General features: G+C 43.6%; 1 protein-coding gene across 4 annotated transcripts in view; it reads right to left on the bottom strand.

The window, feature by feature from the left end:
• akap11 (A kinase (PRKA) anchor protein 11) overlaps nucleotides 1–24,937 on the bottom strand; it is a 102,244-nt gene that overhangs the window by 17,852 nt on the left and 59,455 nt on the right. For 3 of the 4 annotated variants that reach the window (XM_067992512.1, XM_067992510.1, XM_067992513.1), the window contains 4 exons: nucleotides 20,420–20,684; nucleotides 11,805–16,707; nucleotides 4,774–4,932; nucleotides 1,803–1,886 (listed from right to left, as the gene is read on the bottom strand). In XM_067992512.1, the coding sequence (XP_067848613.1) occupies nucleotides 1,803–1,886; nucleotides 4,774–4,932; nucleotides 11,805–16,707; nucleotides 20,420–20,684 (5,411 nt within the window). The remainder of the gene's footprint in view (nucleotides 1–1,802; nucleotides 1,887–4,773; nucleotides 4,933–11,804; nucleotides 16,708–20,419; nucleotides 20,685–24,937) is intronic. The other variant, XM_067992514.1, reaches the window with a different exon arrangement.

Below are 24,937 nucleotides of genomic sequence, written 5' to 3'. Positions count from 1 at the left end.
TATCAGGGTCCACTTTCAATACGCTGGGTGTAGGTGTACTGCAGTGTTCAAACAAAGTAAAATGAATAAATTATCCACTTAATACAAGAAGTTCAGATCAGAGGAGTAACTTTGAAAGGCGGCACTGGCGACGCAGAGTCTTGCTAACAGTAAGCACAGATCTGACAATTGGGATTGTAGTGTCGTAGCCTTCTCTCCGACCCACTCTTGTATCTAGCAAGGCTCCGCGCCAGGAACAGAGCCTCACAAGATTACCTTTCAGCGATGTGGGGGTGCAAAACACCATAAGTTAAATCCTTCTGGAGAAAGTTACTTGACTGTACAGTCTAGGTCTACCTTCTTTCTATCTCCTCCACCTTCCCCAGACTCACTTCTCAAGACTCAACTTGTTAGAGCTCTATGATCCTTTGTCTCTAAAGAAATATACATTTTTTTAAAAATCTTCCAACGATTGCTGGTAACAAGGATGTGCTGTCTCTCAGTCTATTCTTTTTTGTTGTTATGCTGGTCACGGTGATAGATATCAGTAATAGGGAATGTAGGGCTTTTCCATCAGCATCAAGCACTCCTCGTCAAGTACATCAGCACCAAATACTCTCCCCCTAAGAAAGTACCCAAACAATGTACCTTAGCCTCAACCTCACAACAGCACCATTTACCACACCAGCAGTCCTGAAAGCGTGACTGACATCACCAATTAGCGAATTCTGGTACTTTTGTGCTTGTATGCATTAGGAGACTAGCTGGACTCATTTCACACAGCCGGCCGAACAAGACTTTCAAGCCCATCGACTAGGGCTGCATTTAAACCAGATCCCACAGATAAAAAGGGACAGTGCCCAAATCTACAGGGGCATTAGCTCGATACTTGGATTTTTTAAAAAAATGGATAGGTCAAAAAGGCTGCTGAGCGAGGAAAAGAGGCAGAAAATATTCTCCTGTGAGCCTCACAAAATAGTAGGGCCATGGTGAATTGTATGTAATTGCCATCTTATTTGAATATTTAGTCTGAATGAATCACAGAACTGCTCCCCGTAGCTTTGTAACGAGTTTTGTTAGCTGCACTTTTCAATCACTGCAAACGACTCCACAGTGGAATGAAAAATATTTCACAAAGCACTTGAGTAGAAAAAAACTTAACACAACTCACTTATGGAATGGTAATAAAACACGGAGATTCCTCCACATTATTATTCTTGTTGCAGTTCACCACGATGCTTTGAGAGCAGGGTATTTAAGAGTGAATTTTGTCAGGGTCATATCTAGGCAAATTCAGCCACCTTAGGTTCCCTGTGGAGATAGGGCTACAACACTCTAGTGTTGATTCTCCAGCCCTGAGTTCCCATCCAGCAAGGCTCCACGCTGGGAGTCCAGGCTTGCTGAATAAATCTAATTGAGTGCAATCATTGAAGCCGTGCTTATGGCTGGTTCTGATCACATATCACACTGGGCTAATTAAACCCTACTGAGCCATTAAATATGAAATACCATGAGAAGTAAGCTATTAGAGAAATCAGATGGGGCAAAACGCCACAAGGCGCTTCGAACAATCAATCAGCACATGCATTGAGAAAGAAAGCAATAAGCCGAAGATGATTACTTTGGAGGCGATTAATCTCAAAAACCAGTCTTTTAAGTTACACCAGATTTAGAATCTGCATGTATTTATCACAGACTTGCCTATAGGCCTTTCATTGCATGCATATGCTACTTAAGTACTTCACTTCCAAAGCCATGCTCTCATGCAGCAAATGAAGCTTCCTAACTCAAACCAATTTTCATGAATCCTGGACTAGACCAACCTGTCTGATGGTGGAAAGGATATATTCTCCTCATATATATCTCCTTCTAAACCCAGACTGCTCCAGCTACTGCTGTTGCCATTACTGCCAAAAAGAAAAAGAAAGGCAGTGGACATTGAGTAACTGACCATAGCTTCTCATTCCCTCTCCCACCACCATCTATTACCCGTACAGCAAATTCAAGAACACAGAGAATGGTGCATTTCCTATTGCTGACCCTGTACCACATGCAATTTAACAGGTTTCATCTATGTCAGGCATTCAAAACACAAATATCTGGAATATTTTTTCGGAGCAGACAGGTAGCTGTGGCTATTTGTGACATCGAAGGACCAAAGCGGTGAGGATCCACTGCCAGCGTGTAGCCTCGCTCAGAGCAATCAGAGGTAGGGTGATAACACGCTGACCCTGATTCACAATCTGCCCTCGCCAGTAGCTGAGCCACCAAATTTGCGAGGTTTTGGTGGCACCGTCTAGTTTTCTTTCGGTTTATCAGTATTAGCCTTTTTCCTTCGCTGACCTACTTTTTGCACCAGCCCTAGAGTCTAGAAACAGTATGAGCAATAGGAGCAGAACAGACACATGTTAATAAGCTAGACTAAAAATAGTAACCACAGATGCAATGTTATGCCATTTAGATAAGAGAAATTGGCTACTTTTAATTCTCTGGGAGGCATAAAGATATCTAGGCTAAATGAGTTTTCCGTTTAATTTTAAACACATTAAAAACATGTAGTTGATGGAACTGGTTACAATGAAGGCAAGAGACATACATGAACAATTTTACACATTATTTTGTTACTTCAGAAAACTAACCCCTTGAATGTTTTTCAAGATTACTTAATGAACAAATTTTAAATAATCTCTCTCATTTCTGGCACTAAATATTATAAAATTAAATTAGATAACTCGACCCTGCTTCATAATTCTGAGATCAGAAAAACAGCAGTCTATTTTATTCTAATACAGAAATGGTTACTGCTATGCTTAAAGGAGTATAGATTTGTTTAAATTACCACGTGACCTTAAGTTTTACAGATATTTCTCTGTACATTTACTATTGCCCGTTAGCCCGAAGGACAAAAGTCTGTCAGTCACATACAAAGCTTATACCACCACAGGGTGAATTGGACCCACAGTATCTGCTCCCCTGGCCATTGGTCAGTCTGAAACATGGGAACAAAGTTAGGACTGATGAGCACAAGCAGGTGTACAATACTGCTCTTTAATTTAGCATATAACATCCAATTAATAGAAACTGAGAAACATTCTCCAGTTTCACACTGTGAAGAAGCGAATTCCAAGTGCAATTGAATATAGATTAAAGGGTGATCTAATTGAGGTGTTTAAGATGATTACAACTAAACCTCTCTGTCTCTCTACCTCTCTCTCTCCTCCTTTAAGATACTCCTTAAAACCTACCCCTTTGATCAAGCTTTTGGTCACCTGTCCTAATATCTTCTTATGTGGTTCGGTGTCAAATTTTGTTTGATAATACTCCTGTTAAGTGCCTTGGAACCTTTTACTATGTTAAAGGCACTATATAAATACAAGTTGTTGTTATTAAAGGAGTTGATAGTTTCTCTCTATCTACCCTATTTCCACTGGTGGGGGAGTCCAGAACAAGGGGGCATAACCTTAAAATTAGAGCTAGACCGTTCAGGGGTGATGTCTGGAAGCACTTCTTCATATAGTGTAAATCTAGAACTCTCTCCCCCGAGAAGCTGTTGAGGCTGGGGGTCAATTGAAAATTTCAAAACTGAAATTGATAGATTTTTGTCAGGCAAGGGTATTAAAGGACATGGAACCAAGGCGGGTAAATGGAATGAAGATACAGATCAGCCATGATCCAATTGAATAGTGGAACAGGCTCGAGGGGCTGAATGGCCTCCTCCTGTTCCTATGTTCCAATAATAGACAGGGGGCATACAGCCTCACAACTAACTAATTTCTCCCTACTCTCCCCTCCCCCCCCCCCCCACCTCTCTCCAATGCATCTAAATTGTGAAATGAAATATAAATGAAACCCTTAAATGTTTAACTCACTTGCAGCATGTGAAAACAGATTTCCTTTCAGGCTTTGTGATGGAACACAATGCCCCCGTTTCAAAATATAGATCGACGCCTGATATTAATTTTACAGAACTGTGACTACATCTCGAAAACAAAAGCCAAAAGTGCTTCGAAAGTGGCTGAATAAAAGTGCAGCTAAAGATAGTTTTATCTGCCCCAAATTATACAAACATGAGCAAGCTGCAACAGGTATAAAAATGTGAAATCAGCGGCCAATTTTCTATCTCCATTCATTTTAAATGGAACTGAACAATGGAAGTTTGAAGCACAGGAGGTATGAAACAAAATGGACTTGAAAGTAAAAATAAAAACCTTTAGCATCTCAAATTAATAACAAAATGTTTTATTTTCATTGTTCAAAACCTTTCAACCCCATTAGAACAAATCTGTTCCCTTGGCCTATTGCTAAACAGGTTAAGAGAGCCAGATTAGGTTGTTCAAGTATCTGTAACGGCAGAACATGAAGTGATTTGGCAGTTTTGAAGCACACCAGAAGTGCAAACAAGTACGCCGCTTATTCCTGTACACGCCCTATGTGTGACGCTAAACAATCTTTTACGATTTTCACTTAAAGTCACTTGGACCAATGTCAAATAGTATCTGTTTGCATAAAACCATCAGGACTCAGTGCTTTAACAGGACTCTCCTATACTGTAGGGTTTGAAAAGATGGCACTTATTTTATATGGTAATTTGGTTAATTTATATGATTTCATGAAGAACTGTTCTTTAGAAGTGAACTGTTCAAACCTTCATGTGCTTCAGAGTTCCAGATTGTTCATTAATTACAGTGAAGACAAAAATCTTTTAGTGGATCTCATTTAAAATGGCTTAACTGAAATGAAAACGTGAGTTCTAATCTGTACAGCTGACATTTACTTGTGTGGTTGCACAGTTACCTGTCGCTGAGGTGCAGGAAGCTACTAGTCTCATCTGGATGTTCATCTTCAAAACTCAGGTTGGACCAACTGCCAGTACTGTCATCACCAACGCTGAGGCTAAGCTGTTGACTGGTTGTGGTAGAATCAGTTGACCGCAATCCATCCTTGAGACTGCCACTATACGCAGACAGTGCAAAAACCTCAGTATCTTTCATTGACATTAATGTATAAAACCACACAGCAAAAACAATCAATCTCACCCACTTTTCAAAGAATCAACCATTCGAATATTTCATTTTGCTGCAAATGCAAGTCTTGATTATTTAGTTGTAAACAATTTTACAACACTAAGTTATAGTCCAGCAATTTTATTTTAAATTCACAAGCTTTCGGAGGCTTCCTCCTTCCTCAGGTAAATGTTTACCTCAAACATTTACCTGAGGAAGGAGGAAGCCTCCGAAAGCTTGTGAATTTAAAATAAAATTGCTGGACTATAACTTGGTGTTGTAAAATTGTTTACAATTGTCAACCCCAGTCCATCACCGGCATCTCAACATCTTGATTATTTAGGTTTTACAAAGGCAAAATTTCAAGTCTGCAGGTGCATACACTATCTCCTATGACTAACAGCTTGCACCTGTACAGTGCCTTTAATGTAATGAACATCACAAGACACTTCATATAGGAGAGCACAGACACCAAGTAGAAGTGGAGTTATCAGAGATAGTCAACAACATATACTGGGACAGGGCAGCACACTGGGGCAGGTGGAGGTGAAGCCAAGTGAGCTGGGTCATGGAGCAGAGGCAGTGGAAGAAGGATAGAGTGGCAAACTTTGTTACATCCGGTGAACAAGTTGAGAGGGATGAGGAAAGATAACATACCATGGTTGCACAGTCAGTAGATATTGCTTGTTAATTAGGGCAGTCTCTATGGTGTAGGTAGGGTCAAAGCCAGATGGAAGGGTGCAAGATATATGATTTCTAGACTAAATCATAGTCATGTATCCCATCCTGCAAAGCTTTAAGCGTTGACCAAAAAGCGAGGCTGTGGGCAGACCTCGTGTCTGTGAGAATACAAAGGGAGCCAGCATCCCACAGGAAATGATATGCCTGACATCAGGCAAAGTGATTGAGAATATTGCAGACACAATAAAACTGTGAAACAGACACATTGAAGACCAATTGTCAGAAACAGATAACAAAATGTCCCAAGGCATAATTAAAGACATGATGTGGAGATGCCGGTGATGGACTGGGGTTGACAATTGTAAACAATTTTACAACACCAAGTTATAGTCCAACGATTTTATTTGAAATTTACAAGCTTTCGGAGGCTTCCTCCTTCCTCAGGTAAATGTCAGGTACATTTACCTGAGGAAGGAGGAAGCCTCCGAAAGCTTGTAAATTTCAAATAAAATCGTTGGACTATAACTTGGTGTTGTAAAATTATTTACAATAATTAAAGACACAGGACCTGGACACAGACTAATCCTGTTATGTTAATTGCAGGAGCTTTGTTCAAATAATTAGGTAACTTTTGTGATTGGCATATACAGGATGAAACATCTTAAATGTCTGCATCTGAACAATCAAAATACACAGATAAGGGTATGTCCCTCCCCCATAAGAGATAGAACGGACAACAGTTAACACCATAGAATGGATAAAGATGTCTGGAACAATAGGCACCCTGGTGATTACCAATGATTTTAAAAATTCCTTCATGCTACATTTATTACTTTGTATATTACAATTCAATCATTTCATGAGAAGTTTTCACTTTTAAAAAAATGAATAAAATTTCCTGAAATACTTTTTACCACATTAAAAAGGTACAAAACATAAAAACAGTAAAAACAGCAGAAATAAGTTCCCCTGGGGTGGGGGGGGGGGGGGGTGGGGGGAGATGTCCGGGACAGATGACATCATGAGACTAATGTCGTTAAGCTACCGGAAGCAAATATGCTTCAGAAAGATATATAAACCGAGGCACTGTCCCACTAAAGTCAGAAACATCTTCTGGGGCGACAGAGGCCCACACACCCTACAATACCAGGACTGATCAGCTTGAAACTTCCTAGGGACAGGTTGTACCATTTGTTTATTTGACTGTGTTAGAACATTGTTATATAAATACTTGTTGTTTGGTATAACCGCATTAGTGTCTATAATAAAGCTTGCAAAGGGATTCAAAAAGGGGATTTTGCGAGAGGTGAACTAGTTGGCACTACATACACCGCAATGTATGAATTACATTGAAAAGTGCACACTATATTTTGTAATTGGAAATTACATCGTAATGTTGGAGATGAAGGAAATGGGATCAAATTGCACCCATTCATAATCCAGCTTCAAGAGTTTTTTTTCCCCAGTTTAATGAGGACTCTGAACTTATCAATATTAGAAATTTAAACTCTTACAGTTCAAAACAAAGTGTCTTTAACATTCAAAGGATTGTTGGGATTTAATCCAAATTTGAATTGAATTGAATTGACAGTTGCTCAAGATTGCGAGCGACCTTTTTAGGATAAAGACTACAAAGGTGCCCATGGTATAGGTGCCATCTCAAGACAATGAGTCGGATGAACAAGCGTTAGAAGTTCATTTAAGTATTACTTCCTATCACCATTTAAAAACTGAATACAAAAGGAATGAGCTTAAAATATATATTTTATTTTAAATCAAAATTTATCACAGTCAAAAACTTGAAAGTAAAATAAAAACGTCTCATTTTATAAAAAGGTCAAAACTGCCATCAATAGCACAAGAGACATCAGAAGTAGACAGGCTGGGTGCCTCGAGGCTATCTGCACAGTAGGCTATACCAGATATATCACGTCCTGCAACTTATGTTGTTTTTCTCAGGTGATCTGGTTCTGTTATTCTCACCACGACTGCTCTTGTTCTTCATTTTCTTCTTGATGGCCCCATGTAGGTTGCTGTCGGTTTGTTCTTACCAGATCTGCTGAACCCTCACTGAACTGGTTTGCAGTTCCTACTTCCTTCTGCCAATGGGAGATCATGCTTCTGCTACTTCTCTTTTCCCTCAGCTTCCCCCTCATGCCCTGTCACCTCCCGTTTGTGCAATCCCAACCCATATTCCTGTTGATGCTGCCGTTCAGTCTTCAATTTCCTCCTGCTCCTTCATTTCCAACACGTACAGATGTCATTTTCCTTCTCTGGGAGCTGTTCAGTGCCCGCTTCTACCTCCAGTCTGCACATGTCACATGTTCCTCTAGTGAATAAAAGCTTATCCTGCACTAACTTGCTTACTGGCATTGTGCTCCACGTATCGGCTTTTTGTTTCCGTCGGTCTACTTTAAACTTTTAAACATCACACTCAGATGAGTGGGGATATCATCCTACCGTACTGAAACCAACTCTCATCGTTTGAGCTTCAAAATATTATTTTCCCTTTCAATGGTCTCTCAGCAATTCCCATAAGGGGAACCTGACGCTTATGATCCAGTTTGTATGATCTACCCTCACAGAGATTGAGACCCGGATATTGGAAGTTATGTGGACTCTGTATTCTCAGTAACCTCGGTATACAGAATATCAAAACACAGATCAGCGCTTTGGGGATCTTAAAATCTTCCATCATCCGGACTTCAGCAGAGACTCTCTTCAGTAGCCAATGACCACTTTACAAAAAAATTCATATTTTCCTTTGATGTTAGACTTTTGGTTATACTTTGGCAACATCAACATCTTTAAATGTGAGTAACAGTGAGGTTGGCCAAAACTCGACAATATAATTCACGGAATCCATTGAGCGTGGGCACTGAATACCCTTTGACAGGGCAAGTAAGCAACTTCCACATGTGGTGAGATGCACAGAATTGCACAGCTGCTACCCATAACAAAGGCATAACAGATCTGATCAAAACATCTCTCTCCTGAAAAGGTCGCCACATTAACAGGTAGCCATTTTTAATTATTATTTGTAGATCTCTCACGGGGTTACTCACAGTGAGTCAGAGGATACACTCAAGTGTGATGCCTGAAGCATGACAGGAAGTGTGATGCTTACACTAAACTTTTAATACGTTATAGATATGATCAAACGTATGACACCTCCATAACTACAGAAAGAGCATTGCCACTGTGGTGTCATTCAACAAACACAGCTACCAACATGTGCTATGCCAATTAGCATTTCAAACCAATGATGTGCTGGCTGGAAACTTTCATTTAAAGAGACAGTGTAAAGATTGATTTTGGTCACATTAGAAGTTAAGAACACAGAAAGCCGTAACAGGACACATTGAGTTTTCATTTCAGTATTACAATCTTCAGTTGCCAACCCCTCCTCTCCATTACAATGAAATCATTAAATGGTCCAAAAGAATGGTTAAGTGAGGTCCAGTGCCCTCGCCCCCTCTCTGCGTTACATTATTTAAACGTTGGGTGTTGGGAGTAGAGAATAAATGAACAGCTTTATACAAGCAGTAAGATTCCATACAGAATGAGCGAGGAAGGAGATCGCAGCACTTCAAACACTCTAATGAGCACCAGCATCCTGACCAGAAGAGGAAAAAGACAGCAGCAAGTAAATGTATCACATAATCAAACAGGAATAACTTCATCGCGGTGCTTCAATTTCATTTAAAACTCTAGGTACTGCCCCACGCTAAAATCACTGAGGATTTACAGCAAAGAATGCTTAAGGGCACTCATACAGAGATCATTCAATGTTAGCTTACCTTAAAGTACAAAAGGAACATTTAGTGGTCCAAAGAGATGTTAGCACATCTAACATAGAGATAGATGCCATTCTTCAAAAGAAGCTCAATCTTCCCCTATGAGTAGGATACTGCCATCAACCCATGGGAGAACAGCACCTGGTAAAAATGTTTCTTCAAGAAGTTTGCACCAAGTGCTCAGATGATAGTCCCCAACTCTACTGTAATATGGCCCCGTTTTGGCCCCACGCCTTGTGCTTTGCCTGAAGGAGGCGGCATCCAGACCCCAAGTAACACCGAGAGAACAGTGATAGAATAAAATAGAACAGTGCAGCGGAAGCAAGCCATGTGAAGGGAGAGCGAGAAAGACCATATCTACAGTAAGTAATCCAACATTCTTCCTCATTCATTTAAACTCCACAAACAAATGGGAAGCAATTCCAAATCAGGAAACATTGGGGCGATGAGATTTTACAGCAACTTTGGCCAGTTGAGACAAGTTGAAAGTAATGGTCGGTGACAAGTGTCCATGGTGCAGACTTGCACGCAGCCTCAGTGGGAGCGCTGGCGAAAGGGGAACCTACACAAGTAGAACTTGCTCTAACCTTGTCTGACAGGCAGTAACACAAAGACATACACCTAACTACTCAATTTATTAAATAAAAACTGAAAATGCTGGAGAAGCTCAGCAAGTGAGGCAGCATCTGTGGAGAAAGAAACAGAGTTAATGTTTCAGGTCGAAGACCTTTCATCAGAACTGGAAGATGTTAAAGAGTTAAAGTTTTTGAGCAAGTACAGAGCCAGGGAAAGGGTGGGAGGGAGGAAAGAACAAAAGGGAAGGTCTGTGATAGGGCAAGACTTGCCTCAGTCCTATCACTCTTGCTCTCTGCCCTATCACAGACCTTGCCTTTTGTTCTTTCCTCCTTCCCCCCCCCCTTTCCCCTGGCTCTGTATTTGCTTAAAAACTTTAACTCTTTAACATCTTCCAGTTCTGACAAAAGGTCTTCGACCTGAAACGTTAACTCTGTTTCTTTCTCCACAGATGCTGCCTCACTTGCTGAGCTTTTCCAGCATTTTCTGTTTTTATTTCAGATTTCCAGCATCTGCAGTATTTTGCTTTTGACTCAATTTATTAACTTTTGTTTAATAATGGATACACCTGAAGTCTTGTTCCCAAAAGGAAAGAAACAAAGGGCTGGATTGAGAAAACTGTTGCCGTAACAACTTAAAAGATCAATGTGTGCACACGAACTAAGATTTTCAAGCGGAAGAGTCTACTAACCAGCTATCACATGGGGTACAGAATTACATAGGAATTACAACACGGAAACAGGCCATTTGGCCCAACCGGCCTATGATGGCAGTTACCCTATATGAACAGTAGTCCTAATTTCACGTTCCCTTTATTCCACTTTCCTTCAGCCAGCTATCAAACCTATTCTTAAACAGTAACATGGTGTCTGCTTCAATCTCAGACTCTGGTAGTGTATTCCACAACCTCACAACAGTGTGTGGAAAGAAGTTTCTCCCGCTCTTTGCCCTAAATCTCTTACATTCAATCTTAAATCTATGTCTCCTCGCTCTGAAACCCTCAGCCACTGGAAACAGTCTGTTTAAACCTACTCTTTCCCATCCTTTCATAAGTTTAAACGCCTCTATTAAATCACCCCACATTGTCCCCAGTTCTAATGAAAAGAGCCCCATTCTTCGGGCCTTTGTGAAAATATATAGCTGCCGTTATAATATGGACACTGGTCTCGGATCCACAGCTGACGGACAGACCCAAGCCAACTGTATCTCACTGCTGATCAGTAATAAAGTTCTGCTCCCAGGGCAGATAATTGTTAATGATATAACAGCGCTGGTGGAAGGAATGCTTCTCACATCTATCTCTCTCTATTTTTTTCCAATCTTATTCAGATGCCTGCTTGTCTTTCAGGCTTCAGTTCTCATGAAAAGCACCCCCCCAAAATGAGCATAACCTGTCTTCTTTTTTTCTCTTGACAAATGCTGACTAACCCAAGGTGTATTTCCAACATTTTCTGTCTCCATATCTGCAGAAGTTGAGCAGTTTCCAACAGACAACCAATAAATGCCAACTACAAACTCTTTCGGGTACAGAAGACAACAGAGGTCTATAGCCAATAATCAAAGTTACGGTTATATACAGCGGAGCGGATGGGGATGAGAGGGAGATCAGCTGACTGCTCGCAATTTTCTTAAAGTGACAGTGTTCCCAAATGATTTCCTCCCAACACCCTCCCCATGAAGTGATGGCAATAATCTATCTGCACTTGAGAGAATAAGAATGAATTTTCAATTCTAGTTAACTTAAAATGATGGGAGGACAACTTTCATTTACCTTATGATTGACTGGCTGGCATTGATCATGGCTGAAGTCATTATTTCTGCAGCAAGACTTTCTGTGAAGCTTGTTCCATCCTGTCCAATACCACTATCTGCTGCCAGGCTTGTATTACTGTGATCTCTCCTGGCTTTCTCAATGGCCACTGACATCAAATCCTCTGCAAAAAGTCCACTCTGCTCCAGATCAATGTGGATCCTTGGTACGTCTAGCTGACAAGCCCCAAGTGTTCTATGGACATGGTGTTCTGGCCTTGTAAACGCTTTACTGGTATGCCATGGAGGTCTTGTGGCATTTTTGCTGCACAACCCAGCTGTCTGGGAATTTAACCTGTTAGTGTAACTTCTTGATTCCTTATCTGTTGAAGAGCATTTGAAAACCATTTCTGTCAACTTTTCAGCGTACGTTAAACATTCTTTTTGCTTGCTGCTTTCTGGAGCATCAACACCATCCTCGGCTGTGTTCAGCTGGAAAGTGTCATCACCATTTTTTCCAATATAATGTTCAAGTGCTCGATTTGTGCTATCGAGGCTATAACTGTAATCGTTTAAACTTCCCGTACTGTGGTAGCGTTTGCTTCTCTGGATGATAGGTTGGATTGAGCAAGTCCATGTCTTTTTGATAAGGTCCTCAGCCATCTGCTCCAGCTGGGACCTTTTGTAAAGGCAAGAATCTGTTAGGGACTTGGGTAACCCATGTGCTCCAGATGCCGTGTTCAACTTCTGTGTGACTTCATAAGTGATATTTTGAGCAACTGATTCTGCAAACCGTGCCAAATCTCGAGAGTCCCTTCTGTTCATTCTTTGATCCTGGCCTCTCCGGCAGGGATCCATATCTTGGTTCTCCTCCCTAGTCAGAAATTTGAAAAGTTCTTTCGCCGCACTGTCACCCCTTGACTGTTGTGAGGAGAGCAGTCTCCTCTTATACTTCTGCTTGATTCTCCTGGCTGCTTGTTCTAGGCCTACTTTCACAGTCCTAAATGCAAGCTTACTAGCATAGTGATCTACTATGAGCTCACCATTTCCACCTTCTCTACTAATCATTCTCATGATGTATTCTGCGTAATCATCAGTCACACTCTCACAGCTGGAATGCTTAGACATGAGTCCAGGAGCATTGCCTTGGGGTGAGTGAAGCACAGATTCCATAAGCTCCCGTGACCACTGATCTGCCATGGTGTTTAACCCTTCGATTCCAACATTTTCTTGCTCTCCGAAGCTGGATTCATTACTTTCAACTTGCCAGCCATCCTTCCTGAATTTTCTCACTTTGTGCTTCTTGGAGCTGATGATTTTTTTGGCGTCCCGAATGACCTCTCCTGCCACCTTGCCGGCGTAGCTCCATAAGGAACTTACAACTTCTTCCGGAACTTTCCTTTCACCAATTGTCGTCCTAGTGTGCAGTTCACTTCGGGCTGCTGATTTCCACAGGTTGCTGGGGGAGACCTTGAAACACTTAATTTCTCCGCCTTCACATTTGCCGGCATCTTCTATACAAATTGCTGCAATTTCAGTTGCCATGGAAACTATGCTAGATGCCAGTTGATTGGCATACTGTAGGGCATGCCTCTTAATGTCCGACTTTAATTCTTCTTTTTCCAAAACTTTTGCTTCCCGTCTCAAACTTGGACTTGGCTGCTCCCTCGTCTCTGCATGTCTCTCGACAAAATCAAAGTTTTCGTCATCCTCATTATCCAGAACTTCTTCAGACAGTGACCTCATTAGTTTCAGCACAAACTCTGCCTTTTCCTCAGTGTCCTGGGTCATCTCTGCCAAGCTTGAGACAGAATGGTTATGGGGGGTGGATGGTGGGGTTACGGGCAGGAACTCTTTAGCCAGCTCTCCTTTAAGCTTCCTATTGAAACTCTTCAGACTCGTTTCATGGAATGATTGCTGTGGGGTTGGTGGTGGTGTTCCGGGAGACATACTTAAGCTTCCTTCAGCGCTGATAAGATGTTCCTCTGAAAATAATCCATCTTTATTAAGCCCAATCGTTGGCTTTCCAAGCACCCCTACACTTATCTCTTGGTTAAGTTCATTTACTTCTGCCGAGGAAGTCTGAGGGGTTGGTATTAAGACATGGCCTTGAAGCTGCTCAGTCAACGACTTAAGAGTATCCGCGAGCTCAGGACCACCCACACCGTCCGTACTTTCTGCATCTGTATTCTTGAGAGCAACAGTAGGACTAGGTGGTGGAGTACATGGGGGAAACTCTTCTGCTAAGTGACCCTTAAGCTCCTGTGCAAAATGCCGAGGTATGGTCAAACCTTTACCGGGGGTACATTCAGCAGGTGACACGGGAGGTGTTCGCAGCAGATCTGGTGACTGAGAGTACGCGTCTTTATGCTGACCGCCTGAAATCATTTTCCCAACTGTTAGCTGTTCCTGCATCCGGCCCTCTGCAATCTCCCCGAGACACTCAGGAGTTTCTTTACTAGTTTCGACAATGCCTGCCTGTAAACCTGCGACAAACACCTCGTGAGGTTTTGCTTCATTGTTTTTAGCAACTTTTGTTTTCACTTCATCCACCGAATTCTTCACAATTGCTTCTGCCAACTGCGCAGCAAAGTGGTTCTCAGGAATTGGCATGCTCTCAGGCTCAATTAGTATTTTTTTACTCAGTTTAGAAGCATAATCCTCTACCATGTTTTCAACTTTAGGTGGAGTCACCAAATCGAAAGGATTATTTACCACTATATCAATCATTGCTACTGTTGTTTGCCAAGTTTCCTGTGCTGTAGCAGCAGCGTCATTAGTGTCCAAACCTTCACTTTTTCTTGATGTTTCACTGCCGTTAGTGTCTGTAGCCTCTGTGCATAGAAACATGTCGTTACAGGAAATGTGCCCACTACAGGTGACGAGACTTGCAGGATCCATTGGCTGATGCACATAGCTGACGGGCAACACTTCATCCACCTTTCTGCTTCTCAAGCATGATTCCTCAAGTCTAGTGTTTATAGCTTGTTCTGGTTTCTCTTCTGACGATACACGATGACTGCGTGACTTCAGAGAGTAATCCGAGGAATTCCAAGAAAGTGCCTTTGCAGCACTGGGAACTGATGCACAACTCACAATGCCAGAAACACAAAGTAAAGCTTTTTCTATCGTATACTCCTTCTCGGTCGAATACAAACGATCAAATACATTGTTTGCCGGAGCATTTGAAACGCACCCTTCAGGATTTCTAAGTAGTGTCCGCTCTCGAACACCAGCCGGGTCATCAGCAGTCTTCAGTACCTGGGTTACCTCTTCTCCACCGACATCTTTTATATTGTCCAGAGAAATACTAATTGCTGCTTGTGCCGTGAAAGCCACATCCACTTGAGACAATTCAATAAAGGCTTCCTGTAGGACTGATTCAGACAAGTCTCTCGCATAGGAGCTCACAACCTTTTCTTCATCATCAAGCGACCAGCTTGTGATTGACGTAGGTGTTGTTGGGTGGGAGAACTGACAAACTTCCATGATTCCCTCAAAAATGAGTTCCTCGGCAAGATCGGTCGCGAATCGTGCAACAGCATTGTTAAAAATTTGTTCCTTCACAAACTCCAGCTCTCGCAGTGCTCCAGAGATTGCGTCACCGACCAAATAATCAGCTAAATTATTAATGGCACTCCTCTTCTGTGAAAATGCTCGCCTTGCCCCAATCTCTTGAAGAGCCATGTGAATCACAGAAGACGTCAGTCTCGCAGCCAAGTGGCACAGGGTACTAGTGCACGAAGAAACGCCCTTTTGTAGGTCCTTCAAGGCACTACCGAGACTTTTTTCAACTAGTTCCGTAGCAATTCTCTGAATGCCATCTTTGAACGTGTTTGAACATTTCTGCTGCGCGGGAGTATAAACCGCGGGTTGTTTCGAGTCGGGGTTTTCAGTGGAAGTCAGCATTCTGTCTGACCAGCATACTTCCTGAGGGCATCCATCTGTTCTTTTATGCTCAAATCCGACGGTGTGTGGATAGCTGAAAACAGAACTGATGATGCTGTGTGAAACATCAACTGCATAATTTGAGTAAGTGTTAGAAAGCGCTCCAAGGTTTTCTGCTTTAATGACTTCAGTGTTGGCGGCCTCCTTTCTCCCAAAACACTCGGAACTACCACAAGCACCAAGGGGGCTGAATGCAGAAGAATGGATGGGGCTGAAGAGTGGACTATTCTCTTCTCCAGAGGTATTCATTGGCCGAGGTGAATCTGGGACATCAGACAGGCTGTTATAGGGAGATTCTGCCTTGCGAGGGGTCGGTTTTTTTACGTCAGCGGGAAGGACCGGATGGTCAAACTTATGCGGATTCATAGCAGCAACTGCAGTAGTGCATTGTTTCAGTGTGAAGTCCGAAGTCAGCTTTGCCACAGGTTTCTTTTTCTGAGGTGAACTTTGAGGACTGGGCCCTACCTTCAGGTTGGCAGCTGTGCTCACCAACATTTGGTCCAGTTCGTCAAACTGGTCAAAACTGTCAAAGAATTCACTCACTTCAGAATCAGAATCCTCAATGTCATCTTTAAGTATTGGGATCGGAGGTATTTCCAGCTTGGCCTTCAGACTTTTCTGGTAGCCTTCCTCGTCCAAGAAGATGACTGGACTTGGACTTGAGCCTTCAGAATCTTCAGACTCAGATGGGGAAATAGAGGGCGCAGACTTGTGCCCAATGTCTGATCTTGGCACAGGAGGATTGCACGGTCTGTAAAAACTCCTTTGCTTCCCAGAATCTGAGCTTAATGTTATGACAGAACTTTTTGCAGAAGACGAAGGCCCTGAACATGCTGAACTACTGAATGAAGGTGGAACAGATTGGCTGAAGACTTGGCTTGGGGAGGTGCCAACAGGAACTGCTGGCTCAGCAAAATCAAGTGGGAAAGTCTGCAGAACCACATCTCGCTGGTGTTTGGGAATACTGGGATCAAAGCCTGCGGTTCACAAAAAAAAAATACATTATATATAATTACAGAAGATTGCACTTTTAAAATTGGCTGTAGCTACTGATGGCAAAATAGTGTATTTTGTGCCAAAACTAGACTCATGCCAGTGTTATCTGTCCATCTATCAAAGGAGATCAGGAGAGTACGAGGTGACTCGTTTTGTGTTCAGTGAGAGCATGAAGGGTTTATTCTTCACCCCAGGCACGGTGACACACAGAATTCTTCATGCATAGGGTCATATTTTGGTTCGTAAAAAGTGGGATGATCCTCTTCTATGGCGGACGCCAGGTGGAAGCTCAGAATATGGTGCGGGAGAGGCTTTGATGTCGCTCCCGCATCATTAGCCTCAAATTTAAATGCTCCTGCCTGAATTTGCATTTTCTGGGTGGGAATTGTCTGCCTCAAAGTCAAGTGCAAAGGGGGCAGAGCCCAAATACAGGCCCAATGTCTCTAGTTTCTAAACTAAAATGATTACTTTTTGTTTATTAATTACTACTATGATTTGGATTTTCTACCTGGACACATTTCTCGTGCTCAATGCACAGGGCTGCTTCCACAGGCAAGTGGGTGATAGAAGTTGGGCTCAGCCCCTTCAGACTGGAGGAAATGAATGGTGGGCTGGCAGTGAGCTCTTCATACCTGCCAGAAGATAGGCGTGTTAGGCCAAAAAGGAGGAATAGTGGAGATAGAAGCCATCTGTTTTTTGACATCAGCGCACAGGTTCGCCCCCCAGTTTGCGGTGCTCGTCCATTCACAGGGCGGAAATTCTCATCCAGGCCAAGCCCAGCCCACGGCAATGATTTAAACCTAGAAGTTCACCTGGGCTCAGCTTTGCTCCAGACAGGTGGCTTTCCAATGCATAACGCCCGACTAATGCTGGGGAGGGGGAAAGTCGACCGCTTCACATTCCACCTCTACCATTCATAGATTTTCAATATAGTCCCCACCACTTAAAACATGCAGTCGCTTATCTAGGCCAAAAAGCGATAACCATTAGCACTAACGTTCATTTTAAAGTTGCCGGTTATAGCGTCTTAAGCGCTCCATTTATTTCGGGCAGAGACTGCTGTGCTTCCTCACTAGTTTGCACCCTGTTAAGGTGCACTGAATGCAAGAACAAACAAGTATATACAACACCTCGTTAATGTTCAATTACCTTTTGTGTAGTTAAGGCCTTCTAATTGGTGTGGGGGTTACAGTTGGTAAACGGACTGCAGGTCAGAGTGGAGTTTCACAAAAGAAACATTCTTGTTGATTACTCAAATAGCGCTACCCCGTTATACCAGCCATCATGTATAGCGGGCAAAACACGTTTGCATGTACGTGCCCGCGATAAGCGGTGGGGACTATACTATAATTGAACCAGTTGAATCTAATCTACTACGCCATCTCCAACCTCCCTTTCCTCTTCAAAGTCCTCGAACGTGCAGGCGACTCCCAAATCCGCGCCCATCTTTCCTGCAACGCCATGTTTGATCCTCTCCAATCAGGTTGCTGCTTCTGCCACAGCACTGAAACGGCCCTGATCAAAGTCACAAATGACATCCTCTGTGACTGTGCCCACGGTGAAATATCCCTCCTCATCCTTCTCCACCTGTCCGCAGCCTTTGACACGGTTGAACAAACCATCCTCTCCCAACGTCTCTCCTCCGTCCTCCAGCTGGGTGGGACTGCCCTCGCCTGGTTCCATTCCTATCTATCCAGTCGTAGCCAGAGAATTACTTGCTATGGCTTCTCTTCCTGCTCCCGCATCGTTACCTCTAGAATCCCCCACGGATCTATCCTTGGCCCCCTCCTATATCTCATCTACATGCTGCCCCTTGGCAACATCATCCGAAAACACAATTTCAGGTTCCACATATATGCTGACGACACCCAGCTCTACCTCACCACCACTTCCCTCGACCCCTCCACTGTCTCTGATTTGTCACATTCAATATTGAATGTGTAGAAATTCCACCTAATATTGGGAAGACCAAAGCCATCACATTTGGTCCCCGCTACGAATTCCATCCCCTAGGCACCGAATCCATCCCTCTCCCTGGCCACTGTCCGAGGCTGAACCAGACCATTCGGAACCTTGGTGTCCTATATGACCCTGAGCTGAACTTCGAACCCTGTACCCTCTCCATCACCAAGGCCGCCTATTTCCACCTCTGTAACATTGCCAGTCTCCGCCCCTACCTCAGCTCATCTGCTGCTGAAACTCTCATGCATGCCTTTGTTACCTCTAGATTCAACAATTCCAATGCTCTCCTGGCCATCATCTATCTGAAAGGATCATCTTCATTCTTGGAGAATAGGACATCCTCCAATCCTTGTTCCAGTTGACGCAGGGCTGGACCACGATGTGGGGAAACCAGGTAAGGGAGTGAACTCTCAAAGACATTTCCAACTTTGCTGCCCGCTGACATCTAATGGTGGTGACAAATGTGGTAGGTTTACTCCTGCATGGTATAAGCGCCCTGTGTACAGTAACCAACGCTAAAGCACCAAAAGGACTAGAGAACCTCCCACGACTGTCCATAAAGCCTGGATGAGGGGGGGCTCCGGGTGGGCCTGGCGGGTGCGTGGTTTTCATTGCTCCACTATTGGCGGCCGTGCCTTCAGCTGCCTAGGCCCTAAGCTCTGGAATTCCCTCCCTAAAACTCTCCGCCTCTCTCTCCCATTAAGATGCTCCTTAAAACCTACCTTTTTGACCTACTATCACCTTATATGGTTTGGTGTCAACTTTTGTCTGATGATGCTCCTGGGAAGCGCCTTTTATGTAAATGTAAGTTGTTGTGGTGAAGATATTTAAGCTATTATCTGACAAGTCTGGCACATTATCTGGCACTTTAAATAGGAAACCTTTAATTGGCAGTGCCTCTAAAGTTTAAAACATTTTTTTTAAATTAGAGGTATTAGGCAATTTTAAGAGGTATTTAGGAAACGCTTAAGAGTGCTATCTTTTGCTGATCCTAAACTAGAACAAATAATTCCTATAATTTGGATAGATGGTCTGGGACATCAGAAAATATTTGACATCTTTTATAATACAATTTAGCTGAATACCGAAATGAAATTTTAAAAAATTAGCTACATAAAAAGGATACTGAATTGGCAGTAAAAACTAAAAAAAAATTAACAATGAACAATTTGAAACATTAAAGTTTATAACAAGGTTTTTTTTATTTGTTCTCAGGACATGGGCGAGACTGACAATGGCACAGTTGCTGCCTGTGCCTAGTTGCTCTAACAACTGAATTACTTGCTAGGCCACTTGAGAGCATTAAGATTGAAGCACATGGTATGGACTAGAGTCATATGTAGACCAGAGTGAGTAGGAGGGGCAGGTTCCCTTTCCTGAAGGACATAAAGTGAGACTGTTGGGTTTTTATCACATCTGGAAGCTTCTCTGGCCATTTTGACCAGATACATTGATTTAAATTTCATAATTTCCCATGCTGGGATTTGAACATACAGCCTCTGGGTTCCTAGTCTGGTACCATAACCACTACATTACTGCATTCCACATCAGATGCTTTGATATTTACACAGGACCTGTCTATTTTTCCACTGCCTGCCCATTGACATGAATCGTTGAATCATGTCCAGAACTTGTGTTCAGTCAGAATGGGGCAGCTTCCAATTTAACAAACAATCTTAAGGGGGTTGGGTTATTTTATCGAACCGAGCTAGTGGCGGACTCTATGTTTACCTGCAGTCCCATGTGCCGCTACTGCTTCTTCTTCTAAGTGTTCAAAAGCAGTCACAAAGTCATCTTCAATGGACGATACAGACTGATTAGTGTCATCCTCCTCTGCATGGTACGCATCAGTTTGATGTTTCGGTGCTGAGTGGGCATCTAGAGAAAAGTGAATCCCTGTTGTGTATTTGCTAAGCATGGAGAATACAGAGTTGTCACTGTACTTCAGGGATGCCGGAGGGTACCTCATCACACAGACTACTTCTGACAGGGAACACTGCAGACGGATAAAAAACATTTCAAATAACATTTTCTTTGACACAAGGAAGCTAGTAACAAAGGAGAATATCAAAAACAGAAATAAAGGATTATCCTTTGACACAATCCTGATCTTCAATAATATTTTAACAACAGCATACACAAGACTGAACACTGCTCTTAAAATATGCTCCCAAACAAGATAATGCTATGACTCAGCAGTCAAATAGCTAAACATGCATTGGCCCTGTTGCTAAGAGACCGCTCCAAGTAGAGCAACCATTTATCACTAAGTGAGATCCAAGAGTGTGTATTACCCATGTGTCAGCAGATGTGATAAACCCCAGCATTTTATAAAATTTGTTTTCAGGATGTGAACGACGCTGGCCACATTTATTAACTATCCCTGGGTGCCCCAAGAAGGTACTGGTGGGCCTTCTCCTTGAACCACTGTAGTCCTTCTGGTGACTGTGAAACCACAATGAATAATGGCACAAACCATCAATCAACAGGGCTCTGAGGCAGGTCCAAGAAGACTGTCCTTTTCCACCGAGAATGACGCTTGCTTCGGCATAACAAAAAATCCTGTCAGAGACGATGCTATGGCCGCTGATGTCCTGGGAATGATCTGAGCAATCACACTGTTGGAGTGAGGCCTGCCTCAGTGGCATTCTACCAGGAAAAGTCACAAGGCAAAATGTCCCTTCATAATGGATTACGGCCGTGACGTCTTGGAGATTGCCTACTTGACCTTTCTCTCGCTGAGCTGTAATTTTTGAGGCTTCAAGAGCCAGAGGGAATACAGTGCGTGAAGGATGCCTTTGACTTAAAAATAAAGCCAAAGGCACAAACACAAACCTGCTGAAATGAGAATCACCTGCAGCTGATACGTTAGATGGGCCGAATGGCCAACTCCTGTTCCTAAGTCTCTAAATCGAAATAATAATTCTTTAAGAGATCCAGGTTATTGCATGTCACACCTTTAAAAATAATTCCAACAGCTATTTTTCTTAAAGATGCTCCTGAGCTGGAAGTTGATCATCCCTTGACTGACTGAGTCCAAAGTTCACACCAACAGATAGTAGCAGTAGATGATATGCCCCCAACCTCTTTTCCAACCCCTGGAAATATTTATCCTTTGAGCTTTTAGACCAATTACCCACAAGATATCCAAGAAGATCACGCATTTAGACACAGACATCAAGTTTTTACAGAGCTGCAAGAAAGCAGACAAGATCCCGAAAGGACTCCAGATCACGAACCCACTCAGGTCCACATACAACTCAGATTATGCTGAGAGACTCTGCCGCCGTACCTCTCGCACACTCCGCAACCATCTCACACACCAACTCTACAGCAGACGCCACAACCTCGAAACCAAGATAGAGTCCATACTCTCAACCTGTACTCAGGACACAGCAGACCAGCTACGATATACCGCCAAACAGACGAGGCAACGGAACTACGCTGCCTACATGAAAACCAAGAGCAGGAAGCTTGAGAAACTCGGCATCACCATCAGCATCGACCAAGCTTCCCCTGGTACCACGGTTGCAACCACAGGGAAGTCTATCGTCAATTTGTCCGACCACACCCTTCAACCAGACGAAATCGAAGTTCTCAGCCGAGGGCTCAATTTCTGCCCCACTACCAAAATGGACCCCACTAGTCTCGCGGCGGACACAGAGGAATTCATCAGGAGAATGAGGCTCCGGGAATTCTACCACAAACCCCAAGATTTCAGCAGCGAACCCAATGAGACAATCAATGATCCGGAACAGCAGACAGAGGGATCCGCGGTACAGCAACCGAAGAGGAAAGAGTCAAACTGGACTCCTCCGGAGGGTCGCTGCCCTCAGCTTGACATGTATGCTCAAGCTGTCAGGAAATGCGTCAATGCCAGATTCATCAGCCGCACTCAGAAGACAGTCCAGAATGTCACCCGAGCACAACGCAACGCCATCAACGCTCTCAAGACCAACCGCAACATCGTCATCAAACCAGCGGACAAAGGAGGAGCCATAGTCATACAGAACAGAACGGACTATTGCAAAGAAGCATACCGACAACTGGACAACCAGGAACACTACAGACGGTTACCCGCAGATCCGACCAAAGAACACACCCACCAGCTCAACAAACTGATCAAGACCTTCGATCCAGACCTTCAAAGCATCCTACGCACTCTCATCCCACGTACTCCCCGCGTGGGAGACTTCTACTGCCACCCAAAGATACACAAAGCCAACACACCCGGACGTCCTATCGTATCAGGCAACGGAACCCTGTGTGAGAACCCCTCTGGATACATCGAGGGCATCCTGAAACCCATCGTACAGGGAACCCCCAGCTTCTGTTGCGACACTACAGACTTCCTACAAAAACTCAGAACCCACGGACCAGTTGAACCAGGAACACTTCTCACCACGATGGACGTCTCGGCACTATACACCAGTATCCCCCACGATGACGGCATCGCTGCGACAGCATCAATACTCAACACCAACAACAGCCAATCTCCGGACGCCATCCTACAACTCATCCGCTTCATCCTGGATCACAATGTCTTCACCTTCAATAACCAGTTCTTTACCCAAACACACGGAACAGCCATGGGGACCAAATTCGCACCCCAATACGCCAACATTTTCATGCACAAGTTCGAGCAGGACTTCTTCACTGCACAAGACCTCCAACCAACACTATACACCAGATACATCGACGACATTTTCTTTCTATGGACCCACGGCGAAGAATCACTGAAGAGACTACACGATAACATCAACAAGTTCCATCCCACCATCAAGCTCACCATGGACTACTCCTCAGAATCAGTTTCTTTCTTGGACACACGAATCTCCATCAAAGACGGGCACCTCAGCACCTCACTCTACTGCAAGCCCACGGACAACCTCACGATGCTCCACTTTTCCAGCTTCCACCCTAACCACGTCAAAGAGGCCATCCCCTATGGACAGGCCCTGCGAATACACAGGGTCTGCTCAGACGAGGAGGAACGCGATGGACACCTACAGACGCTGAAAGACGCCCTAGTAAGAACGGGATATGACGCTCGACTCATCGATCGACAGTTCCGACGGGCCACAGCAAAAAATCGCATAGACCTCCTCAGGAGACTAACACGGGATGCAACCAACAGAGTACCCTTTGTCGTCCAGTACTTCCCCGGAGCGGAGAAACTACGCCATGTTCTCCGCAGCCTTCAACATGTCATCAATGACGACGAACACCTCGCTATGGCCATCCCCACACCTCCACTACTCGCCTTTAAACAGCCACCCAACCTCAAACAGACCATCGTTCGCAGCAAATTACCTAGCTTTCAAGAGAACAGCGTCCACGACACCACACAACCCTGCCGCGGTAACCTCTGCAAGACATGCCAGATCATCGACACAGATACCACCATCACACGAGAGGACACCACCCACCAGGTGCATGGTTCATACTCCTGTGACTCGGCCAACGTTGTCTACCTCATACATTGCAGGAAAGGATGCCCTAGAGCATGGTACATTGGCGAGACCATGCAGACACTGCGACAACGGATGAACGGACACCGCGCAACAATCGCCAAACAGGAGGGTTCCCTCCCAGTCGGGGAACACTTCAGCAGTCAAGGACATTCAGCCACCGACCTTCGGGTAAGCGTACTCCAAGGCGGCCTTCGAGACACACGACAACGCAAAATCGTCGAGCAGAAATTGATAGCCAAGTTCCGCACCCATGAGGACGGCCTCAACCGGGATCTTGGGTTCATGTCACGCTACACGTTACCCCACCAGCGAACAAATGTTATCTGTTTTTAATATAACGGGTCAGTTGCTGTCTTTTCTATGTTTCTACCTCTCTATCTCTGTTTTTTTTTGTTTGTTGTTTTTTTTGGTGATTTGTATATTCTGAGACCTGGCAGGTAACACCTGTCTGTCTGCACACTGATTGCCTTGGCAACGGGCAGTTGAAAAAACTGTCTGTTATCACCAAGCATTGTTCTGTGAATTATAAATGCGACTTCATTTCGAGGATTTCATTTCCACATCGTTCACCTGAGGAAGGAGGTAGCCTCCGAAAGCTTGTGAATTTAAAATAAAATTGCTGGACTATAACTTGGTGTTGTAAAATTGTTTACAATCCACAAAGAACTGACAGGAGTTTTGATCTGGCTGGCATAAAAGCCAATGGTCTAACAGCATCGTATCACAGAAATACAAATTTCTGTCTCCATTTTGTATGTTTGCTTAAAATGTTACG

The sequence above is a fragment of the Heptranchias perlo genome, chromosome 11, assembly GCF_035084215.1.
Source record: "Heptranchias perlo isolate sHepPer1 chromosome 11, sHepPer1.hap1, whole genome shotgun sequence".
NCBI lineage: Eukaryota > Metazoa > Chordata > Chondrichthyes > Hexanchiformes > Hexanchidae > Heptranchias > Heptranchias perlo.
Note: the sequence above shows the minus strand (reverse complement) of the source record. Positions and strands in the feature narration are given on the sequence as shown.